Source organism: Chelonia mydas, chromosome 5 (assembly GCF_015237465.2).
Source record: "Chelonia mydas isolate rCheMyd1 chromosome 5, rCheMyd1.pri.v2, whole genome shotgun sequence".
Classification (NCBI taxonomy): Eukaryota; Metazoa; Chordata; order Testudines; family Cheloniidae; genus Chelonia; species Chelonia mydas.
The window spans coordinates 116,705,330-116,731,052 of NC_051245.2; the positions used below are offsets into that span (position 1 = coordinate 116,705,330).

General features: G+C 44.8%; 1 protein-coding gene across 1 annotated transcript in view; it reads left to right on the plus strand.

The window, feature by feature from the left end:
* Positions 1-1,251: 1,251 nt before the first annotated feature.
* Positions 1,252-25,723, plus strand: part of LOC122466018 (E3 ubiquitin-protein ligase Topors-like) — a 107,724-nt gene continuing 83,252 nt past the window's right edge. Inside the window, exon 1 of the mRNA XM_043547520.1 lies at positions 1,252-1,826. Coding sequence (XP_043403455.1) covers positions 1,824-1,826 — 3 coding nt within the window. The 5' untranslated portion in view covers positions 1,252-1,823. The remainder of the gene's footprint in view (positions 1,827-25,723) is intronic.

A 25,723-nucleotide genomic window follows, 5' to 3' on the forward strand; every position in this document is an offset into this window, starting at 1 on the left:
GTCACAAAGTTCAGCCACCAGGTTAGCCGTGACATTATCGGGGATAGTGTTCTTGATGGCTTGTAGTCCATCTTTGTGTGGAATGTTGGTGTAGAGGGCTTCTACATCCATAGTGGCCAGGATGGTGTTATCAGGAAGATCACCAATGGATTGTAGTTTCCTCAGGAAGTCAGTGGTGTCTCGAAGGTAGCTGGGAGTGCTGGTAGCGTAGGGCCTGAGGAGTGAGTCTACATAGCCGGACAATCCTGCTGTCAGGGTGCCAATGCCTGAGATGATGGGGCGCCCAGGATTTCCAGGTTTATGGATCTTGGGTAGTAGATAGAATACCCCAGGTCGGGGTTGCAGGGGTGTGTCTGTGCGGATTTGATCTTGTGCTTTTTCAGGAAGTTTCTTGAGCAAATGCTGTAGATGCTTTTGGTAACTCTCAGTTGGTACGTCTTGGTAACCCCCAAGACGTTCTGGTTAAACTTGGATTATTGCTGTGCACATTGTAAGATGAGCTGTTGCCAGCAGGAGAATGAGTTTGTGTGTGTGGTTTTTGAAAAAGGGGGGTGTGTGGGGGGGGGGTGAGAAAACCTGGATTAGTGCTGGAGGTGACCCACCTTGATTATCATGCGCATTATAAAGAGGGGTTTCAAAGGGGGATGGGCTGTTGCCAGCAGGAGAGTGAGTTTGTATGTGTGTGTGGGGGGGGGGGAAGGGTGAGAAAACCTGGATTTGTGCTGGAAATGGCTCTACTTGAGGATCACTTTAGATAAGCTGTTGCCAGCGGGGGAGTGAGGTGGGAGGAAGTTTTGTTTCATGGTCTCTGTGTGTATATAATGTCTTCTGCAGTTTCCACGATATGCTATGCATCCGATGAAGTGAGCTGTAGCTCACGAAAGCTCATGCTCAAATAAACTGGTTAGTCTCTAAGGTGCCACAAGTACTCCTTTTCTTTTTACGAATACAGACTAACACGGCTGTTACTCTGAAACCTAATTTGTAAAGTGCTTTGAAATCTATTGAAGAAAAAACACAGTATGGGAGGTATTATTCATAATGATGAACGTTCTAGAATATTAAAGGTTCTTACCTAGCTGTAGTGGGGCAGTTGCCTCACTTTGGCAGAGGAGGGGTTAAAGCAGGCTGGAGGGAACCTGTGCAGAACCCAGCCAATCAGAGAAGGGCAGAAAGGCCGCTAGTCAGGGCCAGGCTGGGCCCTATATAAAGGCTGCAAAGCAGAAGAGACAGGAGTCTCTCCCTGACCAGCAAGGGAGGAGGATGGGCTCCCAGGGATAGCATCTTTGATAGAGCAGTGCTGGGCAGGCTCAGGGGAGCGGAGGGAAAGCTCCAGCCTGATACTTGCCAGGCTGAGTCCCCTGAAAGAAAGGGCCGAGAAGGTGCAAGGGCCAAAGGGAAGTGGCCCTGGGAGCATGAGCATTAGAGGGGAGAGAAGGAGGGCAGGACATGGTTGCCGCCAGAGGGTCCCTGGGCCAGGACCCAGAGTAGGGTCTCTTCCTCCCCCTTACACTTCACCTGGTTGTGGAGGAGCGTGGCCTGATAGAGACTGTGGCTTGCCCCGAGGCAAGGGGCTAGACTCCGGGGCTGCAGTTGGCCACAAGGGCAAGTGCAGACTGAGGACTGTGGATACCCCCGGAAGGGGGGAGATCCGAGTGGGCCACAGCCGGAGGGCTGTGTCCAGAAGAGGACGCCGCAAGCCAGGAAGCAACACAGGTCCCAGACAGCACAGCAGAGCAGACAACGGGTGAAACACCACCTGCAGAGGGCATTCCACAGCTGGACAGAGCTAATTCCTGGAGCAACCAGCAGGAGGTGCCGCGATGGTGAGTCTGCAACCTGTATGCTAGCCCTGAGTGTATTAACTCTCCTAGACAATTTAATGATGGATTAAAACTTCCAAACCTGTTGTTGTTGATCCAAAAGGAATTTTAAAGCTTAATTCTATACACAGACAATTGCAGATTGCACCCTTTTTCTTCAAAGGGCTATGTTGCAATTTGCACAGAAGGTAGATTAGGAAATTTTACATATAGTTCATGCATAACCTGTGGGTCCCACACTGTGGATGTAGTGTTGCCTGCACATGATACAACTAAGGCGTACTTAAGGGAATTGCAGAAATGCCCTGTGGTTGTGGAGAAGTCCTAAAGGCCTTTTCTGGAAATTCTGTGACAGTAGGGTGCTGAATCAGGCCTAGGTTTAATCATATTTGTCAGTGCTGTTTGACTCCACTAAGTTCTCCATGTTCATCTTGGAGTCATTTCTACTCTGATGCCTTATGTTACAATATACGCTAACTCTTAAACCATTGGCACTTTCCAGAGTGACAGCTGAACGCTTACAAACGCACATGTATGCATGCACATCTATATGTACAGATTAGTGCTTAGTAAATTAATAAGCAAATTATTTTAAAATATAGCAACATTTTTTTCTCATCTGCATGCAGCTGATGGGCAGTTCAAATTCATTTGTGGAGAATTTGATAACATTCTGTTCCATCTATATATCAAAGGGTCCAGCAGAGCCATGAAAACACAGGTGGCTTATTGATTCCTCTATTGGCCATTTGTTGTGCTTATGGCTTCAGATTTTACAGCCTCACAGCATTGCTTGCATTGCATTGTAACTCGGTGCCAGTTGTTACATAACTTCAGAGCTGTGAGCAATAGGAGTAATGTTATGCACTGAAACGTATCCGGCTATCTGTATTGCCCTTTCAAGTTGAATAATATAAATCCCAATAGAATGAAGTTAGGAAGCTGACTATGAAATCTGGCCAAGTAAGAGTAAAGATTTGATATCCTGCCTTATATCCTGTTTTCCCTTTTGGCAAATTCTGATCAGTTGAGATATAAAGAGAATGCAAAACAGATTGCATGCTGCATGCAGAATACTCAGCTCCTCTTTGAAGGCTTGCTAAATGCGTATGCTCAGGCTGTCCTGAGTTTGTCTGAATCACTAAATGGAACAAAGAAACCCCATAGTGAGAAGAATACTTTCCTTGTTCCCTAGTAGATGCTCTTAGAACAAAGCAAGACTAATTGTGAGTAAACTTTGCACCATGGTACCAGCACAAGCAGAGAGTTCACTGTACTCTTAAGTAGGTGGCATGCTATGAAATTAATTAAATGCTCTGTAGCCCTCAGTGATACCATTCATAAAATACCATTCAAGTCAAATTCTTTTCTTTATTTGTCATCTGAAAGGCTTAAAACCCATTCTGGAAAATCTGCTGCAAGAACTGCAGTGGAAAATCTGTTACTGAATACGATAATTGCTTTTAGATAAAGGATCCCAAAGAGTGAATTTCCAGCATATTACTACTGTGCATTTGGACCTTTTCCCTGAATATTCAAAAAGCCTAATATTGTTTCTTTTTGTGCCTTTTCTATAGGTGAAAAAGTAGTTCAGTTTGCATGGCCCATTCAGTCCTGGTCTCTCTGGGGAGACTGCCAAAAAGAGTGCCAATTAATGATAAACTTTGGCAGTTCATTTCACATGGATCAACAGAAAGCCATTAGATGATAACAGCTTTCACTCTCCAATGGGCTGGGCTGGACTCCAACTGGCACCGTTGAAGTGAAATGGCATTTTTAAAATGCTACTTTGAATCTGTTCACCAGAATTGTTTTAGCCATATTGGACTTCATTTTCCACAGTTGTACTTAATTATTGCCACAAATGTTTGTATCCGATTTTGCATGTGTAAGTCTGTATTTGCACATACAGAGGTCCACTTAGGTATGAAGCTGCTGAATTTGCACATCCAAATATGGGGGGATTGTTTTGGTTAACAATCTAGACAATAATGCTATGAATTAATAGTTTGGACATTGAGAGTTTGACAACTTTATCAGAAGGAATGTCAAAAATAACATTTTTCAGAGTAACAGCCATGTTAGTCTATATTCGCAAAAAGAAAAGGAGTACTTGTGGCACCTTAGAGACTGATCAATTTATTTGAGCATAAGCTTTTGTGAGCTACAGCTCACTTCATCGGATGCATACTGTGGAAAATACAGAAGATGTTTTTATACACACAGACCATGAAAAAATGGGTGTTTATCACTACAAAAGGTTGTCTCTCCCCCCGCCACCCCACTCTCCTGCTAGTAATAGCTTATCTAAAGTGATCACTCTCCTTACAATGTGTATGATAATCAAGGTGGGCCATTTCCAGCACAAATCCAGGTTTTCTCCCCCCCCACCTCCTCAAAACCCACTCTCCTGTTGGTAATAGCTTATCTAAAGTGATCATAAAATCTAAAATAACATTGTGGGCTCAATCCTTTGAACCTCTGCATACAGAACTCCCACAGACATCAGTGGGAGATAATTGTGAACCATCTTGGATTACACATCAGGGCTAGAATCGGGGGGGTCTCAGGAGTTATGAGCTCTTACATCTTGAGCTATGGTGCCAAGGTTTTCTAGGTGAGGCTATACCAGACTCATATGTTCTGCAGAACCTGTAACACACTCACTAACACACAGAGGAACTGGCCTTTGATTTAAGTTTTTAATCTGAAGAGCAGGCACATCACCATGGAGATACTGTGGAGATCTGCAGAGGTGCTTAAGGTGGCTCCTTGTGTGTGTGTGGAGGCATTAGCTGTAGGACCCTTCCCTTTGAAATGAGCCACTTCCCTTAGTTCTTGTGGTAGGAAATAGCCTGCATGTGTTGGTCTTCAGGGCATGCTGCAGGGTAGATCCCTATAGGAGGGCTGCTGAAGAAGTAAGTATTCACAGGGGGAATGGGAGTTTTAGATTATTTTCCACTGCCTGGCCAGTTAGTTCAAGTTTTCAGAGAGCTCAGCTAGCTGGGGGCTGAGCACTTGAAAATCTGGCCTGTAGTGACATTGTGTGTTCTGGAGTTGCTGTTTGTTTCAACATATTAATTTGCTGTGTGTTGAGGTATATGTCAGGGAACTAGAGTGTTCAGATAGGCCTTCCTGGTCATTTCACAAATCCAAATAAATAAATATATATCACTCTTCATTTGTTTGTATGTGCAGCAAACTACTTCTGTAGTTCTCATTCAGTTCACACCTTTAGTGTCGTTTGGGTTCCGTTTTTCGGGGGTTGTAGAAACTTCCAAAAACGTTGGTTTTGAATTTTAAAATATAAATAGGTTTCATGACTTTATCCAGCACTTTAAGAAGCGGGCTTGCAGGATGTAAATGTACTCAAGTCAGGAGCACTGCATAGTACTTGGCTGAGATATTTCTGATGTTGCAACTCCCACTGTCTTACCAGCCCACTGCTTTTCTTGTTGGGTTGCATTACGGGCAGAGACAGGATAAATTAATCTGAAGATGGATTTGTCAATCGGACTACAGCTTTCCTGTTATGTACATGATGCTTGCAGGAACTGGGGGTCGGAAAGTGAGCTGGGGCTGCCAGAGGCAGTCAGGGTGAAGCTGCAGCGCAGGAAGGATGAGAGAAGCCAGGAGTTGGGCTCAGAGCCACACAAGCTGTGTGCCAAACTATTTCCTGCAGAACAGCATTGTCATGCCTGTCGCAGGACCAAACTATTAGTTAGTATGGAAAATAATATCAGAGCAATATTGCTTCCCCAAAGAGCAGACTACCCATATTATAGCCTTGATTCAGGAAATATTTAAGTGTAGTATGTTGAGTGGAACTGAGGAAAGATGGTCAGGTTTCAGAAAGGACATACTTTCATGTTGCACCAGGGGTTCAGGAAAGCATGCCGTGGCTAGGCGGCTACCACTGAAACAGCAGTTTCAACAGCATGTAATCCCTGGCTTCTCAGGGTGTTTAATAAAGATCTCTCTCCTACAACTCTCCCTGCCTTCTAATGAAATATATTAAACGCTGAACTTTAAACTAGGGTTGCCAACTTTCTACTCGCACAAAACTGAACACCCTTGCCCCACCCCTTACCCCGCCCCTCCTCCAAGGCCCAACCCCTTCTCTGAGGCCCTGCCCCCTGCTCACTCCATTCCCCCTCCCTCCCTCACTCATTTTCACCGGGTTGGTGCAGGGGATTAGGTTGCAGGAGGGGGTGACGGCTCTGGCTGGGTGTGCGGGCTCTGGGGTGGGGCCGAGGATGAGTAGCTCAGGGTGTGGGAGGGGGCTCCGGGCTAAGGCAGTGGGTTGGGATGAGGGAGGGGGTGAGGGTTCTGGCTGGGGATGTGGGCTTTGGGGTAGGGCTGGGGATGAGGGGTTTGGGGTGCAGGATGGGGCTCCAGGATGGGGGGTGGAGCCAAGGGGTTCAGAGAATGGGAGGGGGTTTCGGGCTTCGGCAGGAGGTTGGGGTGTTGGCTCTGGCTGGGGGTGCAGGCTCTGGTGTGGGGATGGGGCTGAGGGATTTGGGTTGCAGGAGGGGGCTCCAGGCTGGGGCAGGGGTGTGAGGTCTCTGGCTGGCTGTGCAGGCTCTGGGGTGGGGCTGGGGATGAGAGGTTTGGGGTCTGTGAGGGTCCTCCAGGCTGGGACCAAGGGGTTCGTAGGACGGGAGGGTGATCAGGGCTGGGCCAAGGGGGTGCAGCATGGGAGGAGGTCAGGGATGCAGGTTCCGGGCGGTGCTCACCTCAGGCAGCTCCTGGAAGCAGCAGCATGTCCCCCCTCTGGCTCCAACATGGAGGTGCGGCCAGGCAGCTCTGCATGCTGCCCTGTCCGCAGGCACCGCCCCCTCAGCTCCTGTTGACTGTTGATCCGGCCAATGGGATCTGCGGAGGTGGCACTTGGGGCAGGGACAGCGCACAGAGCCCCCAGCTGCCCCTCTGCCTAACAGCTGGAGGGGGGACGTGCCGCTGCTTCCAGGAGCCGTGCGTAGCCAGGGGAGGCAGGGAGCCTGCCTTAGCCCTGCTGCGCCACTGACCGGACTTTTAATGTCCCAGTCAGCAGTGCCACCAGGTCCCTTTTTGACCCGGCATTGCAGCTGAAAACTGGACACCTGGCAACCCTACTTTAAACGCACACTACTTAAGGGCTTTCCTGAATCAGGGCCTGTACACTTTAGATGGTGTGAAAGCTGGTGCAAAGCTCCTAATAACCTGTAACAAAGAACCACCATGATTCCATAGCGAAATGTTGGGATTACCAAAGCACCAAAACTTCTGGAAATTTGTAGTAGAGAAACCCAAAACCTTAAATCATAGACACAGAAATACTAATAACAGACTCAAACAGAGGCTCCAGATTCACTCACTAAATAAATTTAAAAAAAAAATGTCTTTAGTAAGGTTTTTTCCTTAGGGCCAAATAAACCCAACAGTAAGTCTCTGAGGGACTGTGATAAAAGGATACGTTATAAGGTTTAATTTTAAGATTTTTGTTTATTTCATCTGGTTTTAAATAACTGTCTAGACAATATAAAACGAAGCCATGCTCAGCAATAATGAGAGACAGAGCTAACTGAATGGCAAGTGTTTATTTCCTTACCACCAAATTTCTGTCCTCCTTAAGGTGCATGATCAGGCAGGAAAACATTAAATAAATGGGAGCTTTGCCATGAGAGCAGAATCAGGGTCCTAGTGATTACTAATTACATTTCTAAAATTATTAGAAGGTCCCAGAAGGGACTCTGATAATAACTACAAAGCAAGAGGCTGACCTTCTGGGATGAATAAGTAAGGCATTAGAGGAGAGCTAGGTGAAATAGTTTCCAAGAAACTTTTTTCTAGAGAAAAATGCAGATTTGGCAACACTGAACCATTTCATGAATTCATGTCGATTTTTGCTAAATTGCTTCATCCAAAAACAAAGCTCAGAAAAATTCCCCAAAAATCCTGTTTGCTTCGATGTTTGAGCAGGCAATGACTTTTTGATTAGAAATTGCTTTTAATTTTATTTTTTAAAAATCAAAACCTTTAAAAATGGATGGCATCAAAATGAAACATTTCGTTCTGGGTCACACGCAATGTTTGGTACGACCACTAATTTTTTTCGGTTCACCAAAAATTTGAAAGAAATTCAGTCCAAAACAATTATTTTAATTACCAGTGAGCCAAATATCTCTTATTTCGCCAGCGCTATTCCAGAGTTCAAGTTAGCTAGCTAACTACCTGCTTTATGTACAATTGTTAATCCTGCATTATGGTCATCAGTAGTGTATTTCAAAATTCAGGTGTAAGATACTTCCCAATTTCATTGAACTTTACAAATGTTTATTATTTACCCCAGGGCACAGACACCTTTTTCACTAGTGTTGTTGAAGGCAACTGTTAGAGACGTTTACACTCCAGTGAGTAGGTGTCAGTTTTCCTAAGCCCCTGCATTAACCAAAGCCTTAAAGAAAATCTTTCAACCTCAAAGTGACAAATGTAGAATTTGAAACTCAATGTGGTTTTGTAATAAAAGACGGGGAATAGTTTAAGGACCATATTTTCATAAAGTTGAGGCTACACTACACAAGTGATAAGGGCATTTATACATCCGTGCTGCTGGAGGGGTTTCAGAGGCATAACCAGTACTGCAAAAAGAAACGGAGGACTTGTGGCACCTTAGAGACTAACCAATTTATTTGCGCATAAGCTACAGCTCACTTCATCGGATGAGGTGAGCTGTAGCTCACGAAAGCTTATGCTCCAATAAATTGGTTAGTCTCTAAGGTGCCACAAGTCCTTCTTTTCTTTTTGTGGATACAGACTAACACCACTGCTACTCTATAACCAGTACTGTGATTACCATCAGGTGATGCCTAATGATGATTTGTCAAGTAGTTTGCTACTGATGCTGAAACACTTTCTTTTGTAATTTCTTTTTAACTTCATTGCAGTATAATAATAATATCTTTGCATAGTCACTTCTACTCAATCAGCTCAAAGTGCCTTACAAACACCCTGCCACACCCTGTCCTCCAGTATATATCCCATTTTGAAAATGGAGAAACTGAGACACAGAGATATTGTGATCACCAAGTAACGATTCTTTGTACGTACTTGAAAAAGATTTATTAGACTCGCTCTTTCTTTTTGCCAAGTGACTTCAAAAAATCCTCTGGGGAAAACCACCCACCTTGTCATGAGAACATAGTGAGGTTGCCAGTCTGTATTTGTATTTACTTGAGCTGCCAGTTTTGTCCATGACAAGCAGAGTTACTAACTTTGAACCTGATCCAAAGCCTACTGAAGTCAATGGAAAGACTCTCAGTGACTTCAGTGGGCATTGGACTGGTCCCTCGGTCACCAGTACAGAACGGCAATGTGACTTGCCATGCATGAGGAGCTATATGATTCCATTCAGTTATTGTCCCCTAGAGCTGTGCTGTTTTAGTGACCTTCAAAGCTGGAACTACTTCTAACAGCATTGTTCTTTGGGTACAAGGATGGTGGCATTGTACTTTTACAAAGATGAAACTTTCACTCGTTTCTTAAAGTGGCAAGTCAGTTACATTATTTACATCAAGGTTCTAAAGGGTTCTAAGCCCCTGTTCAGGAAAGCACTTAATCACACAATTTTAAGCCCATGCTTAAATCCCGTTGACTTCAATGGGACGTAAGCACATGCTCTCATGCTTTGCTGAATACAAATGGAGTTGAGCACATGTTTAAATACTTTGCTGAACTTGGACCTTAGTGAATACCCCAGCTATTTAGTGTTTGCTGTTAGGATACTTTGATCTGCTAGGATACATAGGACCTTGACTTAAAAAAAAAACAATCTTGAGCCATACAGTTTATAACAAAGGCACTTGAGACAATTCATATATTCAAATGAAAACAGCAAGCACGACATCTATTCAGATTTTCCAAGTCTGCATTGTGGCTTTGACAAGTTATGCCAAAAGAATGTGTTGTAAACATGAAGACATCTGGTCTTATGTTCCAATGATATTTAATATGATGGAGTTATATAGTCACAAATACTGGTCACATATGAAAAACAGGAAAATATTTACATTATTTTGTAATAATTTAATAAAATGAGTATGTGCGTGTGATGGGGGTATAGTGGTTTGGAAAAAGGGAGGGGAGGTAAAATGTGATATGATCAAACTGGATAATGGATTTTATGACCTCTTTGCCTGTGGCAATTGAGTTAGTAATACTTTAGGTCTGGATACAAGCCATTGTTCTGTAATACATTTGGGTTATTACAACCGCTTTCTGTGCTTACAGAAATAAATTGGGACATCATACTGGGAAACATATGAACATATGCCTATTTGAAAATTAGAATAGATCCAAAAAAATTTATGTTATTATCATCAATGTTTTAACAAATATCCATCATGTAAAACCCTTTATTTGGTTTTCATCTGTCCTAATGGAACACTGGAGTATTGTTTTTGTTTTTCAAAACAATGTAAAATGATACAGGATATCTTTAATTTCTGTCATTTCAATAATTTCACTAGTGTGATTCCCAGTCATCTTAGAATCAAGACAGATCAGCTAATTGAGAAGGGAACTTGAGTGAGGTTTGTGGCTCCTTTCTCTATAAAAGACTAGCTAAAGTTGTGCAACCTATTTTATGTGGTGGTTGTTACAATTAAGGCCTTATTATGATAATTGGCCTGACATATTTACCCTACTCAGTGAAATGTGAGTGGAAGTCCATAAAGTGTCACCATAACCTATAACAACGTACGTTGATGGGAAAAGGTGCAACAGGAAGTCAAAAAGACGGAATTAGTGCAAACAAGAAGGTCCACTGATATAACTTAAGAATGGTGTTAAGATCATGCTTGGTAAACAAGAGGAGTGTGGAACTGGAAATCAATGGATCAAAATTGGTGTGTCAGAAATTAGGCCTAAGTGATGGACAAAATAATGAGCGGATTGGATATTCAATCCATCACTCCCTTTTGGGGTCCTTGAAAAGAGACTTTGGATGGACGGATGCAAATTCTGGTTGAGTGAAAGATGAAAGAGAAGGGGGAAAAGCGAGCTTCAACATCATGGCCACCGCCCCCACTGTCTCCTGGGACCCTGGACCTTCTTCATCCTAATCCTTAGAGATGTCCTGACCAGACAAGGCCAGAGAGAGGGAGACAGATGACATCACTGCCTCCACCGACTCCAGATAGATCCTGAATACCATCTGGGATGTGAGGCTGTGTCTCCCCCCTTCCCCATTTTATTTCCTTTCTTTCCTATCCCTCTCCTTTTGCCTTATATTTAATTTCGTCTGACTTAGCTGGCCAAGACTGTATATTTTGCAACACTGCCATGAGTCTGGGACTCCAGAGACTGCTCAAAGCAATGCCCTGAACAGTCTGATGCTGGTACAAGGTTGCCAGGTCTCAGAATGACTAATACGATCCCCCCCCGCCCCCCAGCAGTGAGGTTATAAGTGACAGTCAACATCAGAAGCAGAAGCTGCATTTCCTATCTTTGTGGTTCTTTCCTTTCTCCTCTTGTGTGTGTTTCTCGTGTTTGGTCTGCTTGGAGACAGGATTGGACTTTACCAACACCAGCAATAACAACAGCTCTGGCCCATCTCAATTAACTTATCTTTTTGTCCCAAAGAACAGTTATTAATATCTAAGGCTTTGTCTACACTACGCAGCTTTGAACGACACGGCCATGTCACTAAAAGTCAGCTGTTTGTTTATCAGCAGTTTTGTTGACAACATACTTCCACCCCCTATGAGCGGGGTTTGTGTTGACGGGGTGTGTGTGTGTGGCTTTTTTTAAGCACCTGTGAACGACAAAAGTTTTGTCATTCAGTTGGCAGTGTAGACAAAGCCTAAGAGACTGTCAAACAAGGGGGTGGAGGTTTCCTTCTGGAGATTCTCTACAGCTAAAAGGATGTTTGTAAATGAAAGCCTTTCTGAATTGTCTACATTTCAAATGCTTACCTGTTTTGCCGCCTTTTACTGGATCTTTACTAAAAGGTTAAAAAAGCAGTTTTAGTGGTGTGTTTGCCATGGTATTAAGCAGGCTGAGGTCTCTGTACATCAAACCCTGATACATGTTTAAAAGTATTTAGTGTTGGACAGTTTCAGGCTCATGTTAACACCTTTAATGCTTTGGGCCAATATATTCCATCTGAATTAATACAGCAGCCCCAATCTAGCAAAGCACATGGTTAAACTTAAGTCTATGCTTAAATGCATGCTGGATTGGGGACTTAAAGAGGAACTCTGACTTGGGGACAAGCTTCTGAAAAAAGAGCATCTAGACCAAAAGCAACTTCTGCAATATCAGTAATGAGATATGGAGGGTTCTACAACGAAGCGATTGTGGGGTCAAAGCTGGACTAGATCAGTAAGCGACCAAAAGATGATACCATTTTGTTGTGCAATTTATTAGTGCGGTCAGCACCACGAAATCCACCAAACAGTCATTCCTGTTGGCCACCTCTGCAGAGATGACAAAGACAGAAGAGGCACAAAGTTGTGAATTAGACTTTTTTCTATAAAAGTGGTTTGTACTTGAAGCACATTAAGGGAGCTTAGAGTGCTGCTGATGTATGCACTATACCTGGTTTTGGCTAAATTGAAAACCCTCAGTCTCCACTCTGATACCTCTTATGTGGGGCTTTTTTCTGGTGCCTCATTTGTAGAGATATCCAATCAGAAGCCCTCTGGGTGGTGTCTGCTGGCTCCTTGGACTCCTTTGCAGAGCAGCAGACTCTGGCCACTGTTCTCTACTCCATGTCCCCATTTGCTTCCCTGGTTTGGAACCTTGGACCTGCACTCCATTCTTGTTTTATCTTTTTGTCTCAAGTAATCATTTGTTTTCCAGTCTTGGTGCCCAACCCTCACCTGAGGGGGAAGGCCTTTAGTTTGGTGGGATCCTCCTGAAATTCATAAAGGCTGTTACCTCTCATATGGGCCTTTTTCTGGTCTCTCTTGTGTGCAGATATCCAAACAAAGTTTCTCTGGGTGATGGACACTGACCTCTTGGACTTCAGAACGGAGCTGTGAGCACTATCCAGAGTTCTCTGCTCAGAGTCCCTATTCAGTGCCCTCATTTTAAACCATTGACCTGCTCTCTTGTTCCTGTTTTTTTTTTTTTTTTTTTTATTTTTTGTCGCACATAACCAGTTAATTTCTGGAATCTGTGGTCCCTCTCTCAATTGAGGGGGTGGGCCTTTTGTCCCATCTGAGTGTAGGTCCCCCCTCGCAGAATTCAAATCAACTGCCATCTTTCATGCGGGGCCTTTTTCCAGCTCCTTCTCCCTACGCACATCCAGGCAAAGTTCCTCTGGCTGGAGTCCACTGACTCCTTGCTTGGACTCTCTCTCAGAGCAGTGGGACTGTTTGAGAGTCTGTGCTTGGTGTCCCTCTGTCAGGGCCATGTTGTGGGCGGCCCGTGGGATTTGGGTGAGCTGCTCATAACAGGGCCAAAGAGTTGAACATCAGTCCAGGGCCAGGCCAGGTCAAAACCACCATCAGAGTCCATTGCCAAATTGAGAGCATGAGGCAAGAATTAGGGTCAGGTCAGGAAGGGATCTTGCACTAGGGTCAGCAGTGGTCCTAAGATGAAGACATTAAACCAAGATTTGGGTCGGGTCTGGACTGAGGCCGAGAGTCTGGGATCCAGGTGAGTCACAGTGAGGAATGGTGCGGCAGGGTCTAAGGCAGAAGTACACCAGAGGTCTGTGGTGCTCAGACAAGTCCCAGAAATGGCTTCCTGGTTTATATGGTGAGTGGGGGCTTGGTGGGGTGCGAGGGGGTGTGTGTGTCAGGGTGCAGCTAGTTGGGGCTCAGTGGGGTGGGGGTCCAGGTGTGGGGGGCTCCTGATGCAGGGGATGAGGCTTGGTGGGGTGGAGGTTTGGGGAACTTGGGGGGGAGGGTTCTGGGTGCAGGGGGCTCTTGATGCAGAGGGGGTTCAGTGGGGGTGTTCCAGGTGTGCATGTCGGGAGAGGGGTCCCTGTACAGGGAGCTGCTCCCCCTGTCTGCCCAACCCCCATGCGCCCAACCCCCTCTGGCTGAGCCTCACTCTCGCCCCCCTGTGGCCAGACCCCCTCCCCCCTGGTGAAGAGCTTCCTGTAGCCAGAGAAAGTTTCTGGGGCTTGACCTGACCCAGCCCTGGCTGCTCCGTGCAGGGAAGGGGGAGGGGAAACTCTGTCTCCATCCTCCTCTTCCCTCCCTCCCTACAGCTGGGACTAATGTCCCTGGGCATCCCCAGGCATCTGAGCTGCTGAGGAGGTGTGAGTGAGCACTGGTGCAGCTTCTCTTTATTTCCCCACAGAAACCATTTTCTGCAAGGAAGCAAAGGGAATCCGCGGGAGTGTTTTTCTGCTGTGCCGCAGTTGTGCAGAATTTCCCCAGGCGTAGCTGAGCCTTTTGCTAGGGTTCGCCCACCATCCGAGGATTTAAATAGGCCGTCTCTTCTCATCTGCACTGAAAGTTTGACTTAACAAAGCAGGTCACTTGACTTGACACTTTCTGTGTTTCATTTACTGTTAGCTCAGGTATTTCTTCTTGGCTCACAGCTGTTCCCTGATGGCCATCTTTTCCTGCAGCTGCAGTGTAGTCACCACTTTGTGTCTCACGTTGTTTTATAGAATCATAGGAGGAGTTTAAGGTGAGATGGCTGTGGGAATCTGAATCCCCTTGAAGGGACTGTGGCTCATTGCTGAAAGCTGGACGTGCTGATTGCAGCTTCTGTGTAATCCAGGTTAACTGAAAGTTTGTTTACCTGACTGGCTGGGATTCTATGTGAACTCAGCTCCTACCTGATCCAGGACTTCTTGCTGCAGCTGACAACACCACTAGCTACCAAAGCATTGTAAGGAATGTAAAAAACAAAACTCTCTCCTCTTCTTTATGGATTCAATGAGGTCATATAAGCGCTGCAGAGAAAACACAGAACCCTACGATTGGTTCTTGGCTGGCAAAGAGCCTTCCAGATCGCCTGCAAGGAGACATAAGTATACTTCAAAATAAAATGTTACTTGAAGCAAAGGGAAAAAAATCTTAAGAATTAAAAAGTAATGAGCCACTCAGTGGTGGTGTGATCCTACATTGGGGTCTTCACTATGGCAGCTACTCCCATTGCATTCAGTCTCCTTTATATCTGGATAGATAATGGTTGTCTTGATGAATAATCTCCAATCCTTCAGAGTAGCAGTTGGTATTTTGCAAGCTAAAAGAGTTGTACAAGACTGAGGTATGCAGCTCCTGTGTAGGCATTAGAAGCAGTGAACTCTCTCTCTGCCTTCTTACATATGTAAGGTTAGACAATATTCATCACAACAGTAAACTAACTCTCTTGTGCTATCATTCCCTCATCACCCCTCGCCATGCAATCTGTGACCACGCTTCCATTTTTTTTTTCCCTTCAGGAGACACCCTTCCACCTATGGTCCATGCCACTTTCAGCTGGGGCCCAAATAATTAATCCCTATTTTAAGAGTCCAGGGGTCTTGGGGAAAGAGCTTTGGGGATGTAACTGATTACTAAGGGGGAAATTTTCAAAAATATCAAAGTGATTTAGGTGTACTCCCCCCAATTAAAAGTCCATGTGATTTGTCGTCCTAAGTCATTTAGGTGCTTTTGAAAATCCACCCTAAGTCATCATTCCCCATACTACCCCTTGGAGAATGACATTGGGACTTTGGGCGTGGTTTGAAACATTCTGGGGAAGAGATGTCTGGGAGTAGGAGGAGGCAGGCAAAGAGGCAGTCGGAGTAAAGCTTGGCGATAATGAATTTTTCAGTTTGCTGGCAATTCCGAAAATCTTTCCCATTCTTCCTGTATTAAAAATAAACCTTTGAAAGAGAGAGATTCTTAGCGCTTGAATACACAGACACTTAGTGTACATAAAATCTACAGCCCACTAACTTGCTGCACATTAACTGACTGTTGGACCCTGGCGCTACACTGGAGTACATCAAAGTGCACGGTGGGATTTTTAGTGCATAGTAGAAGGTCCACTCAGCCAGTTATTGGGTGGCAGGCTAGTGCACTGTAGATATAGAAAGAGAATATATACCAGGAGTCAGAGACATTCTTTAAAAAGAGAGGAGACTCTCGTAGCCAGGAGGCCAGACAACTCAGTTTTCCTGTGTGCCTGTCAGTAGCTGACCATCTCTGAGAGCTTCAAAGTTTTGAACACAAGTGCCTGGCTGGATGGCTGACTATGCAGTCTGCCAAGGAACCAGATGCTGCCACTGATCTCTTGGGATTGCCATCAAACACGGGGCAGTGGAGGGGAAGTTTTATGGTGCACACAACTGCCTACCATTTGTTTACAGTGTCCCTTACAACAGCTTTCTCTTTCTTTATTCATGCTACACAGTTATAAAAACACTTTACAATTAAATACTGTAACATGATGTAGAAAAACAACCTCAAAACGTGTTCTGAAAACAAATCAAACGGCTTTTAAAATGAGCTCCTACTTTCAGGTACCCTTATTTGAAATTACTACTGTGTTTTTGGCTATCAGTAGTGTTGCATTTGTTTATAATGGTCATATAGTGTTTATATTTTTTATAGGTGTTTTTTTCCAGGATCCTTGTGAGTCTTGTCAGGAAAGAGCAGTGCTAGTTTATTTACAAGGAGCCTGGAGGTCAGTTACAGGTACTTTAATTGTCTCAAATGGAATAGGCCTATTAAACATAATTTGGATTTTATTTAATACAATTCATGCCCAGTGGTACTGTTGGTGTTATTAGGAAGCTTGAAATTTGCTAATGAAGACCCAACTAGGCAGTGGTGCTGGAACAATTTTAATAGTGGGAGTGCTGAATGCGGAAGCCATGTATTTGGGTTGTTATCACTACTTAAAGCCAGGGGATGCAGGAGCACCCCTAGTTCCAGCACGTATGCCACTAGGTGCCCCAAGAAGGTCTGCCAAGGTTGTGTCCCTGCGTTTGCTAAGTTGTCATGAACTTCAATGACAGCTAAACTAGGCTCAATTATAGATTGGTTTTTTTGTACATGACACATGGTACAGTAACTAAAGAAATCAGTGTGGTGTAAGTGGGGTGTTAATCTTTGCAACTCTGACCCAGGTCATGTGACTGGGGCTAGTTAAGTTTTAGTTTCTTGTCAGGACTCCTGGATGTCAGATCCTTCCTGCAACACAGTTCTGGAAAGTGGTATAAAATATGCTTCTCTCCAAGAAAATATAAAATAAACATTACAAAGTGATGCCATTTAATTAAAATAGGGATTCCCCTTAGCCCCTGACATCAATGAATGATTTACTTTTGGGGCATCACATGCAGCAAAGCCATCAAAATCATTGTGACGGAACCATTTTGGGGGGCTTATTTTAAAAGAAAAGTTCATTTTAGAACTAAGCAGGTAATTTGATGAACATCACTACTCTGATGGATTTAACCCTCTTTTATGTTGACAAATTATGATTTCTTCTGCATTCAAATGGATTTTCTAAATAGTTTGTGCAAACACATTTTAGCCTACAGGCTGTTCAAACACTGTTCACTTTGACAACGGTTATTTGTGGGATCCTAAAAAACCACATGGTATTGCTTCCGTTTCCTGACTGGATGACTGAAACCTTTAAACACGCGACGATGAAAAATGCATAAATACTCCTGTTGGTGGGAAGAATCAGGTAGCCATATGGGCATGTCCCAGCATTTGAGAGGATGCTGGTGAACAGAGTAAAAAGATGCACAAGCATGGCTGGTTGGAACAGCCCTTCAGGCTGTGAATCAATATTCCTGTTCACTGTGTCTAGAGTAGAGCGGGTTGGCATTTTTCAACACTAAATGTTATCTCATTGGAAAATGGCCCTCTTTCAAAAATTTTTGCTCAGATTGTCAACATTATTGACATTTTCCATTTTTAATGAAATTTTCCATGATATTTATTTACCGATATGTTTATCAATTTTTATAGAAATGTTTCATTTAACAACCCCCCTTTCATACTGAACATTTTAACCATTTTAAGAAAAAAATGCTAACCAATATTGCAGAAAATTTCACAAAACCCAGAAAAATGGGTCTATATGGAACCCTAAGGATGGAAACAACTTCAAAATTTGGGATATTTCCCAACCAGCTCTCGTCTGAAATATTCAGTGAGCCCTAGCTCTTTTATAATTTCAGTTTTCACTCTGTGGCCTCTCACCCCTTCTCATTTACGGGAATCCGTTTTGGAAAATGCTTTGCAGCTCACATTTAATGCTGCTGTTCCTAAACCAAGGGCATGACGAATGAACATCTGACCTTCTCATGCCACTTGGGGAAACCTAAAATGGACAACTCTTAAACACTTCTGGCAGGGTGGCATGCTTTCATTGTCCGCCCTGACATCAAGTCCAAATGCCAAGCATATCTAGGCGAGGGTGGCACCTTGCCCAGCATCCCATATGGCAGAACATTTGCTTCCCAAGCTGTCGCCCACCAGCATCTGCAGGAATAGTATAATTTCTTTAAGAAGGAGTGCTGGGAAAGCAGGGAGAAAAAGCTTGGAACCTCAGCCACATGCTTTAAATAATTAGACTTGCTGGCTGTGACAGTGTTGCTTAGACATCTACACTTCCTGTGGAAAGTGCCACCTGCTTTCATCTCAGGCTCTCCACAGCATGGGGGGATAGTGTTATGTCAGAGGCATGACAGATAACTTGCTACTGCTCAGAGAGGTGTGGGGGAGGGGAAAGAGCACAAGAAATGGTTCTCAGTGCTACAGTGCAAGTGGTTTAACAGGGCTAAGTGACTAGATGGAATTTTCAGTCAGCCTGCTGCTGAATTGCTATAGTATAGATGGTCACTAAAGGTCTGATCCATTGCCCATTGAAGTCAATGAGAGTCTCTGTATTGATTTTTAATGGGCATTGCATCAAGCCCTAATTTATCAAGCCCAGTTTATGGTAGGCAGGGATCCTTATACATGCACAAATGCAAAAATGTGTTCAGTTGCCAGCCTAGATTTATAAATGTATTTACAGCTGACAAATGGGCGTTAAGATACCTATCTTCCCATGCAACGATAGTCATTGTAGAAATGGCAGTGAGCATATTTCAGACTATTTTTGAATAGAGGGTTAAACTCACTGAAAAACTGGTGCTCACGATGAACAAGGGCCCTTCCATACAGATTCAGTGTTGTATTCAGAAAGCTGATGACAAATTTGACATCCGCTCCAGTTTTGCAGTAGAAAGTGTATGAAACTAATAAGGGAAAAGAATGCCAGTAGCCAAGAGGCACTCTACTGTCAGGCTGACCCCTGGGATGGGGGAATGTCAATTCCTATCAGCTATAGCAAAGCAGAGTTCCACTTTTAGGCTAGTAATGGGAGCAGCGTAGCTATTCAAATGATCCTGGTGAAAAGGAGAAAAGTGGGCAGAGACGATCAGTTCAGTAGCTCTAGCAGAAGTAGTAACAAAAGCATAAGTGCAATCAGTTTGTGACAGCAGGTACTATAGAGTGCTCTTGGCTTTCTGTGATGGCTCTTGCGTGTGTTGCTGTGGATGAGAAGCTGGACTGGATTTTTTTTTTTCTGGAAATATGTTCATCATTGCTTGTAGTACAAGAACGCAGGGGACTTAATGGATACCCAGTGTTTTCCTGTTTGTAGTGGAAGAGCAACTCATTGCTAACCAGTACTCAGGCCTGCTGACAGCAATCCCGGGCCCCGGGGCAGGACAGTCAATGGGCCCCCTAGAAAAGGATGGTTGAGGTTTGCGACACTACTTTTTATCCTATTGATAACACATTAGAACCCACTATATGTAAGTTGTGGCATTGCTTGATGTAGTGAACGTTTTTTTTCCCAGTTTCGGCACCAGTATTAAACAAATTGTGAGACTAAATATAAGATGTAGAATTTGTTGTTTTGAATTATATATTTAAATACGTTATGGAACGAAATTGGAGAGAATCCAGCGGAGGGCAACAAAAATGCTGGGGCACATGACTTACAAGGAGAGGCTGAGGGAACTGGGATTGTTTAATCAGCAGAAGAGAAGAGTGAGGGGGGATTTCATAGCAGCCTTCAACTACCTGAAGGAAGGTTCCAAAGGGGATGGAGCTTGGCTGTTCTCCGAGATAACAGATGACAGAACAAGGAGCAATGGTCTCAAGTTGCAGTGGGGGAGGTCTAGGTTGGATATTAGGAAACACTATTTCTACTAAGAGGGTGGTGAAGCACTGGAATGGGTTACCTAGGGAGGAATCTCCATCCTTAGAGGTTTTTAAGGCCCTGAGGTCTCTTCCAACCCTAATCTTCTATGATTCTATTTCATAAAATCATAGAATATCAGGGTTGGAAGGGACCTCAGGAGGTCATCTAGTCCAACCCCCTGCTCAAAGCAGGACCAATCCGCAACTAAATCATCCCAGCCAGGGCTTTGTCAAGCCTGACCTTAAAAACTTCTAAGGAAGGAGATTCCACCATCTCCTTAGGTAACGCATTCCAGTGTTTCACCACCCTCCTAGTGACATAGTTTTTCCTAATATCCAACCTAAACCTCCCCCACTGCAACTTGAGACCATTACTCCTTGTTCTGTCATCAGCTACCACTGAGAAGAGTCTAGATCCATCCTCTTTGGAACCCCCTTTCAGGTAGTTGAAAGCAGCTATCAAATCCCGCCTCGTTCTTCTCTTCCGCAGACTAAGCAATCCCAGTTCCCTCAGCCTCTCCTCATAAGTCATGTGTTCCAGTCACCTAATCATTTTTGTTGCCCTCTGCTGGACTCTTTCCAATTTTTCCACATCCTTCTTGTAGTGTGGGGCCCAAAACTGGACACAGTACTCCAGATGAGGCCTCACCAATGTCGAATAGAGGGGAACAATCACGTCTCTCGATCTGCTGGCAATGCCCCTACGTATACATCCCAAAATGCCATTGGCCTTCTTGGCAACAAGGGCACACTGTTGACTCATATCCAGCTTCTCGTCCACTGTAACCCCTAGGTCCTTTCCTGCAGAACTGCTGCTGAGCCATTCTGTCCCTAGTCTGTAGCGGTGCATGGGATTCTTCCGTACTAAGTGCAGGACTCTGCACTTGTCCTTGTTGAACCTCATCAGATTTCTTTTGGCCCAATCCTCTAATTTGTCTAGGTCCCTCTGTATCCTATCCCTACCCTCCAGCGTATCTATCTCTCCTCCCAGTTTAGTGTGATCTGCAAACTTGCTGAGGGTGCAATCCACACCATCCTCCAGATCATTTATGAAGATATTGAACAAAACCGGCCCGAGGACTGACCCTTGGGGCACTCCGCTTGATACCGGCTGCCAACTAAACATTGAGCCATTGATCACTACCTGTTGAGCCCAACAATCTAGCCAGCTTTCTGTCCACCTTATAGTCCATTCATCCAGCCCATACTTCTTTAACTTGCTGGCAAGAATACTGTGGGAGACCGTATCAAAAGCTTTGCTGAAGTCAAGGAACAACACGTCCACCGCTTTCCCTTCATCCACAGAGCCAGTTATCTCGTCATAGAAGGCAATTAGATTAGTCAGGCATGACTTGCCCTTGGTGAATCCATGCTGACTGTTCCTGATCACTTTCCTCTCCTCTAAGTGGTTCAGAATTGATTCCTTGAGGACCTGCTCCATGATTTTTCCAGGGACTGAGGTGAGGCTGACTGGCCTGTAGTTCCCCAGATCCTCCTCCTTCCCTTTTTTAAAGATGGCCTCTACATTAGCCTTTTTCCAGTCGTCCGGGACTTCCCTGGATCGCCATGTGTTTTCAAAGATAATGGCCAATGGCTCTGCAATCACATCCGCCAACTCCTTTAGCACTCTCGGAGGCAACGCATCCGGCCCCATGGACTTGTGCTCGTCCAGCTTTTCTAAATAGTCCCGAACCACTTCTTTCTCCACAGAGGGCTGGTCACCTCCTCCCCATGCTGTGCTGCCCAGTGCAGTAGTCTGGGAGCTGACCTTGTTCGTGAAGACAGAGGCAAAAAAAGCATTGAGTACCTTAGCTTTTTCCACATCCTCTGTCACTAGGTTGCCTCCCTCATTCAGTAAGGGGCCCACACTTTCCTTGACTTTCTTCTTGTTGCTAACTAACATACCTGAAGAAACCCTTCTTGTTACTTTTAACATCTCTTGCTAGCTGCAACTCCAGGTGTGATTTGGCTTTCCTGATTTCACTCCTACGTCCCCGAGCAATATTTTTATACTCTTCCCTAGTCATTTGTCCAATCATCCACTTCTTGTAAGCTTCTTTTTTGTGTTCAAGATCAGCAAGGATTTCACTGTTAAGCCAAGCTGGTCGCCTGCCATATTTACTATTCTTTCTACACATCGGGATGGTTTGTCCCTGTAACCTCAATAAGGATTCTTTAAAATACAGCCAGCTCTCCTGGACTCCTTCCCCCCTCATGTTATTCTCCCAGGGGATCCTGTCCATCAGTTCCCAGAGGGAGTCAAAGTCTGCTTTTCTGAAGTCCAGGGTCCGTATTCTGCTGCTCTCCTTTCTTCCCTGTGTCAGGATCCTGAACTCGACCATCTCATGGTCACTGCCTTCCGGGTTCCCATCCACTTTAGCTTCCCCTACTAATTCTTCCCGGTTTGTGAGCAGCAGGTCAAGAAGAGCTCTGCCCCTAGTTGGTTCCTCCAGCACTTGCACCAGGAAATTGTCCCCTACCCTTTCCAAAAACTTCCTGGATTGTCTGTGCACTGCTGTATTGCTCTCCCAGCAGATATCAGGGTGATTTGAAGTCTCCCAGGAGAACCAGGACCTGCGATCTAGTAACTTCCGTGAGTTGCCGGAAGAAAGCCTCGTCCACCTCATCCCCCTGGTCCGGTGGTCTATAGCAGATTCCCACCACGACATCACCCTTGTTGCTCACACTTCTAAACTTAATCCAGAGACACTCAGGTTTTTCTGCAGTTTCATACTTGAGCTCTGAGCAGTCATACTGCTCCCTTATATACAGTGCAACTCCCCCACCTTTTCTGCCCTGCCTGTCCTTCCTGAATATAACAGTATCCATGACAGTACTCCAGTCATGTGAGTTATCCCATCAAATCTCTGTTATTCCAATCACATCATAATTCCTTGACTGTGCCAGGACTTCCAGTTCTCCCTGCTTGTTTCCCAGGCTTCTTGCATTTGTGTATAGGCACTTGAGATAACTCGCTGATCGTCCCTCTTTCTCAGTATGAGGCAGGAGCCTTGCCCTCTCACATGCTCCTGCTCGTGCTTCCTCCCGGTATCCCTCTTCCCCACTTACCTCAGGGCTTTGGTCTCCTTCCCCTGGTGAACCTAGTTTAAAGCCCTCCTCACTAGGTTAGCCAGCCTGCTTGCGAAGATGCTCTTCCCTCTCTTCGTTAGGTGGAGCCCATCTCTGCCTAGCATTCCTTCTTGGAAACCATCCTATGGTCAAAGAATCCAAAGCCTTCTCTCCGACACCACCTGCATAGCCATTCGTTGACTTCCATGATTCGACAGTCTCTACCCAGGCCTTTTCCTTCCATGGGGAGGATGGACGAGAAGACCACTTGCGCCTCAAACTCCTTTAGGAGTTTAGGAGGTGACCTTGGGCAAACAAAGACCTGCAGGCAAGTGATGTCCAGTGAAGTTCTGCCAAGGTACTAGACTGCCCCTTTCACAGTAGCCAGGCCTGCTTTTCAAGGTTTCCACTGACAAAGGCTGATGGCCGAGCAGCACTCATGCAATATTCAGGAAGGCATCTTTGGCTATGATGTTTTCAGGCCGTTCAGTATATCACTATCAATAAGATTAGTCTCTATCCAAAGATACAAAGCCCCACATTCAGTACATGCATAGAAATGAGTTTTCCTCTCAAGATCAGATAAAGTCCAATATTTTTCCGAGCAATGAAAATGTGTGTTGTATGTTTTATTTCCAATTCCTCTTCCACAGCATATGCACTGTATGTGATCCTTCATGCTGGATGCTCCTACTAGTGCAGCCCATATGCCATTAGCCTTCTTGGCAACAAGGGCACACTGCTGATTCATATCCAGCTTCTCATCCACTGTAATCCCCAGGTCCTTTTCTGCAGAACTGCTGCTTAGCCAGTCGGTCCCCAACCTGTAGCAGTACAAGGGATTCTTCTGTCTTAAGTGCAGGACTCTGCACTTGACCTTGTTGAACCTAACCAGATTTCTTTTGGCCCAGTCTTCCAATTTGTCTAGGTCACTGTGGACCCTATCCCTACCCTCCAGCATATCTACCTCTCCCCACAGCTTAGTGTCATCCGTGAACTTGCTGAGGGTGAAATCTATCCCATCATCCAGATCATTAATAAAGATATTGAACAAAACCGGCCCCAGGACTGACCCCTTGTGCACTCCGCTTGATACCAGCTGCCAACTAGACATCAAGCTATCGATCACTACCCATTGAGCCTGACAATCAAGCCAGCTTTCTGTCCACCTTATAGTCCATTCATCCAATCCATACTTTTTTAACTTGCTGGCAAGAATACTGTGGGAGACTCTATCAAAAGCTTTGCTAAAGTCAAGATATACCACATCCACTGCTTTCCCCATATCCACAGAGCCAGTTATCTCATCATAGAAGGCAACCAGGTTGGTCAGGCATGACTTGCCCTTTGTGAATCCATGTTGACTGTTCCTGATCACCTTCCTTTCCTCCAAGTACTTCAAAATGGTTTCCTTGAGGACCTGCTCCATGATTTTTCCAGGGACTGAGGTGAGGCTGACTGGTCTGTAGTTCCCCAGGTTCTCCTTCCCCTTTTTAAAGATGGGCACTATATTTGCCGTTTTCCAATAGTCTGGGACCTCCCACGATCACAACGAGTTTTCAAAGATAATGGCCAATGGCTCTGCAATCACATCAGCCAATTCCCTCAGCATCCTCGGATGCATTAGATCTGGACCCATGGACTTGTGCATGTCCAGCTTTTCTAAATAGTCTGTAACCTGTTCTTTCACCATTGAGGGCTGCTCACCTCCTCCCCATACTGTGTTGCCGAGGTCAGCAGTGTGGGAGCTGACCTTGTCTGTGAAGACGAGGCAAAAAAAGCATTGAGTACTTCAGCATTTTCCACTTCATCTGTCACTAGGTTGCCTCCCCCATTCAGTAAGGGTCCCACACTTTCCCTGACCACCTTTTTGTTGCTAACATACCTGTAGAAACCCTTCTTGTTACCCTTCACATCTCCTGCTAGCTGCAACTCCAGTTGTGCTTTGGCTTCCTGATTACAACCCTGCATGCTCAAGCAATATTTTTATACTCCTCCCTAGTCATCTGTCCAAGTTTCCACTTCTTGTAAGATTCCTTTTTGTGTTTAAGCTCACCGAAGATTTCACTGTTAAGCCAAATGGGCCGCCTGCCATATTTGCTATTCTTTGTGCACATCGGGATGGTTTGTTTCTGTGCCTTCAATAAGGCTTCTTTAAAATACAGCCAGCTCTCCTGGACTCCTTTCCCCCTCAGATTAGCCTCCCAGGAGATCCTGCCCATCAGTTCCCTGAGGGAGTCAAAGTCTGCTTTTCTGAAGTCCAGGGTCCGTATTTTGCTACTCTCCTTTCTTCATTTTGTGAGGATCCTGAACTATTTGTCTATGCAAAGGCAACCCCAGTGGCCCACCTGTATGGCATAAGGATACAGCCTCAGCCACAGATCACATAGTCCTTACACTAACAAAACTTGCAAACGATTTCAAAGCAGCAGCATATCTAAAATGGATAACAAGAGAACACTTTTTCACCCTGTGCTCAACTCATTGTAACAAGATACTATTGAGGCCAAGACCTTAGTGGGATTGAAGAAATGGTTGGCCATGTATATATGTAACAATAACATCCAATAACAGGGATTAAAAATCCCCCTAAGAGTTTTGGAAAGGATATAAAACCTTACATGCTTCTATCCTGAAGCCTATGTGTCTAGCAGGCATACAGTGGGTCATTAACGATTTCAT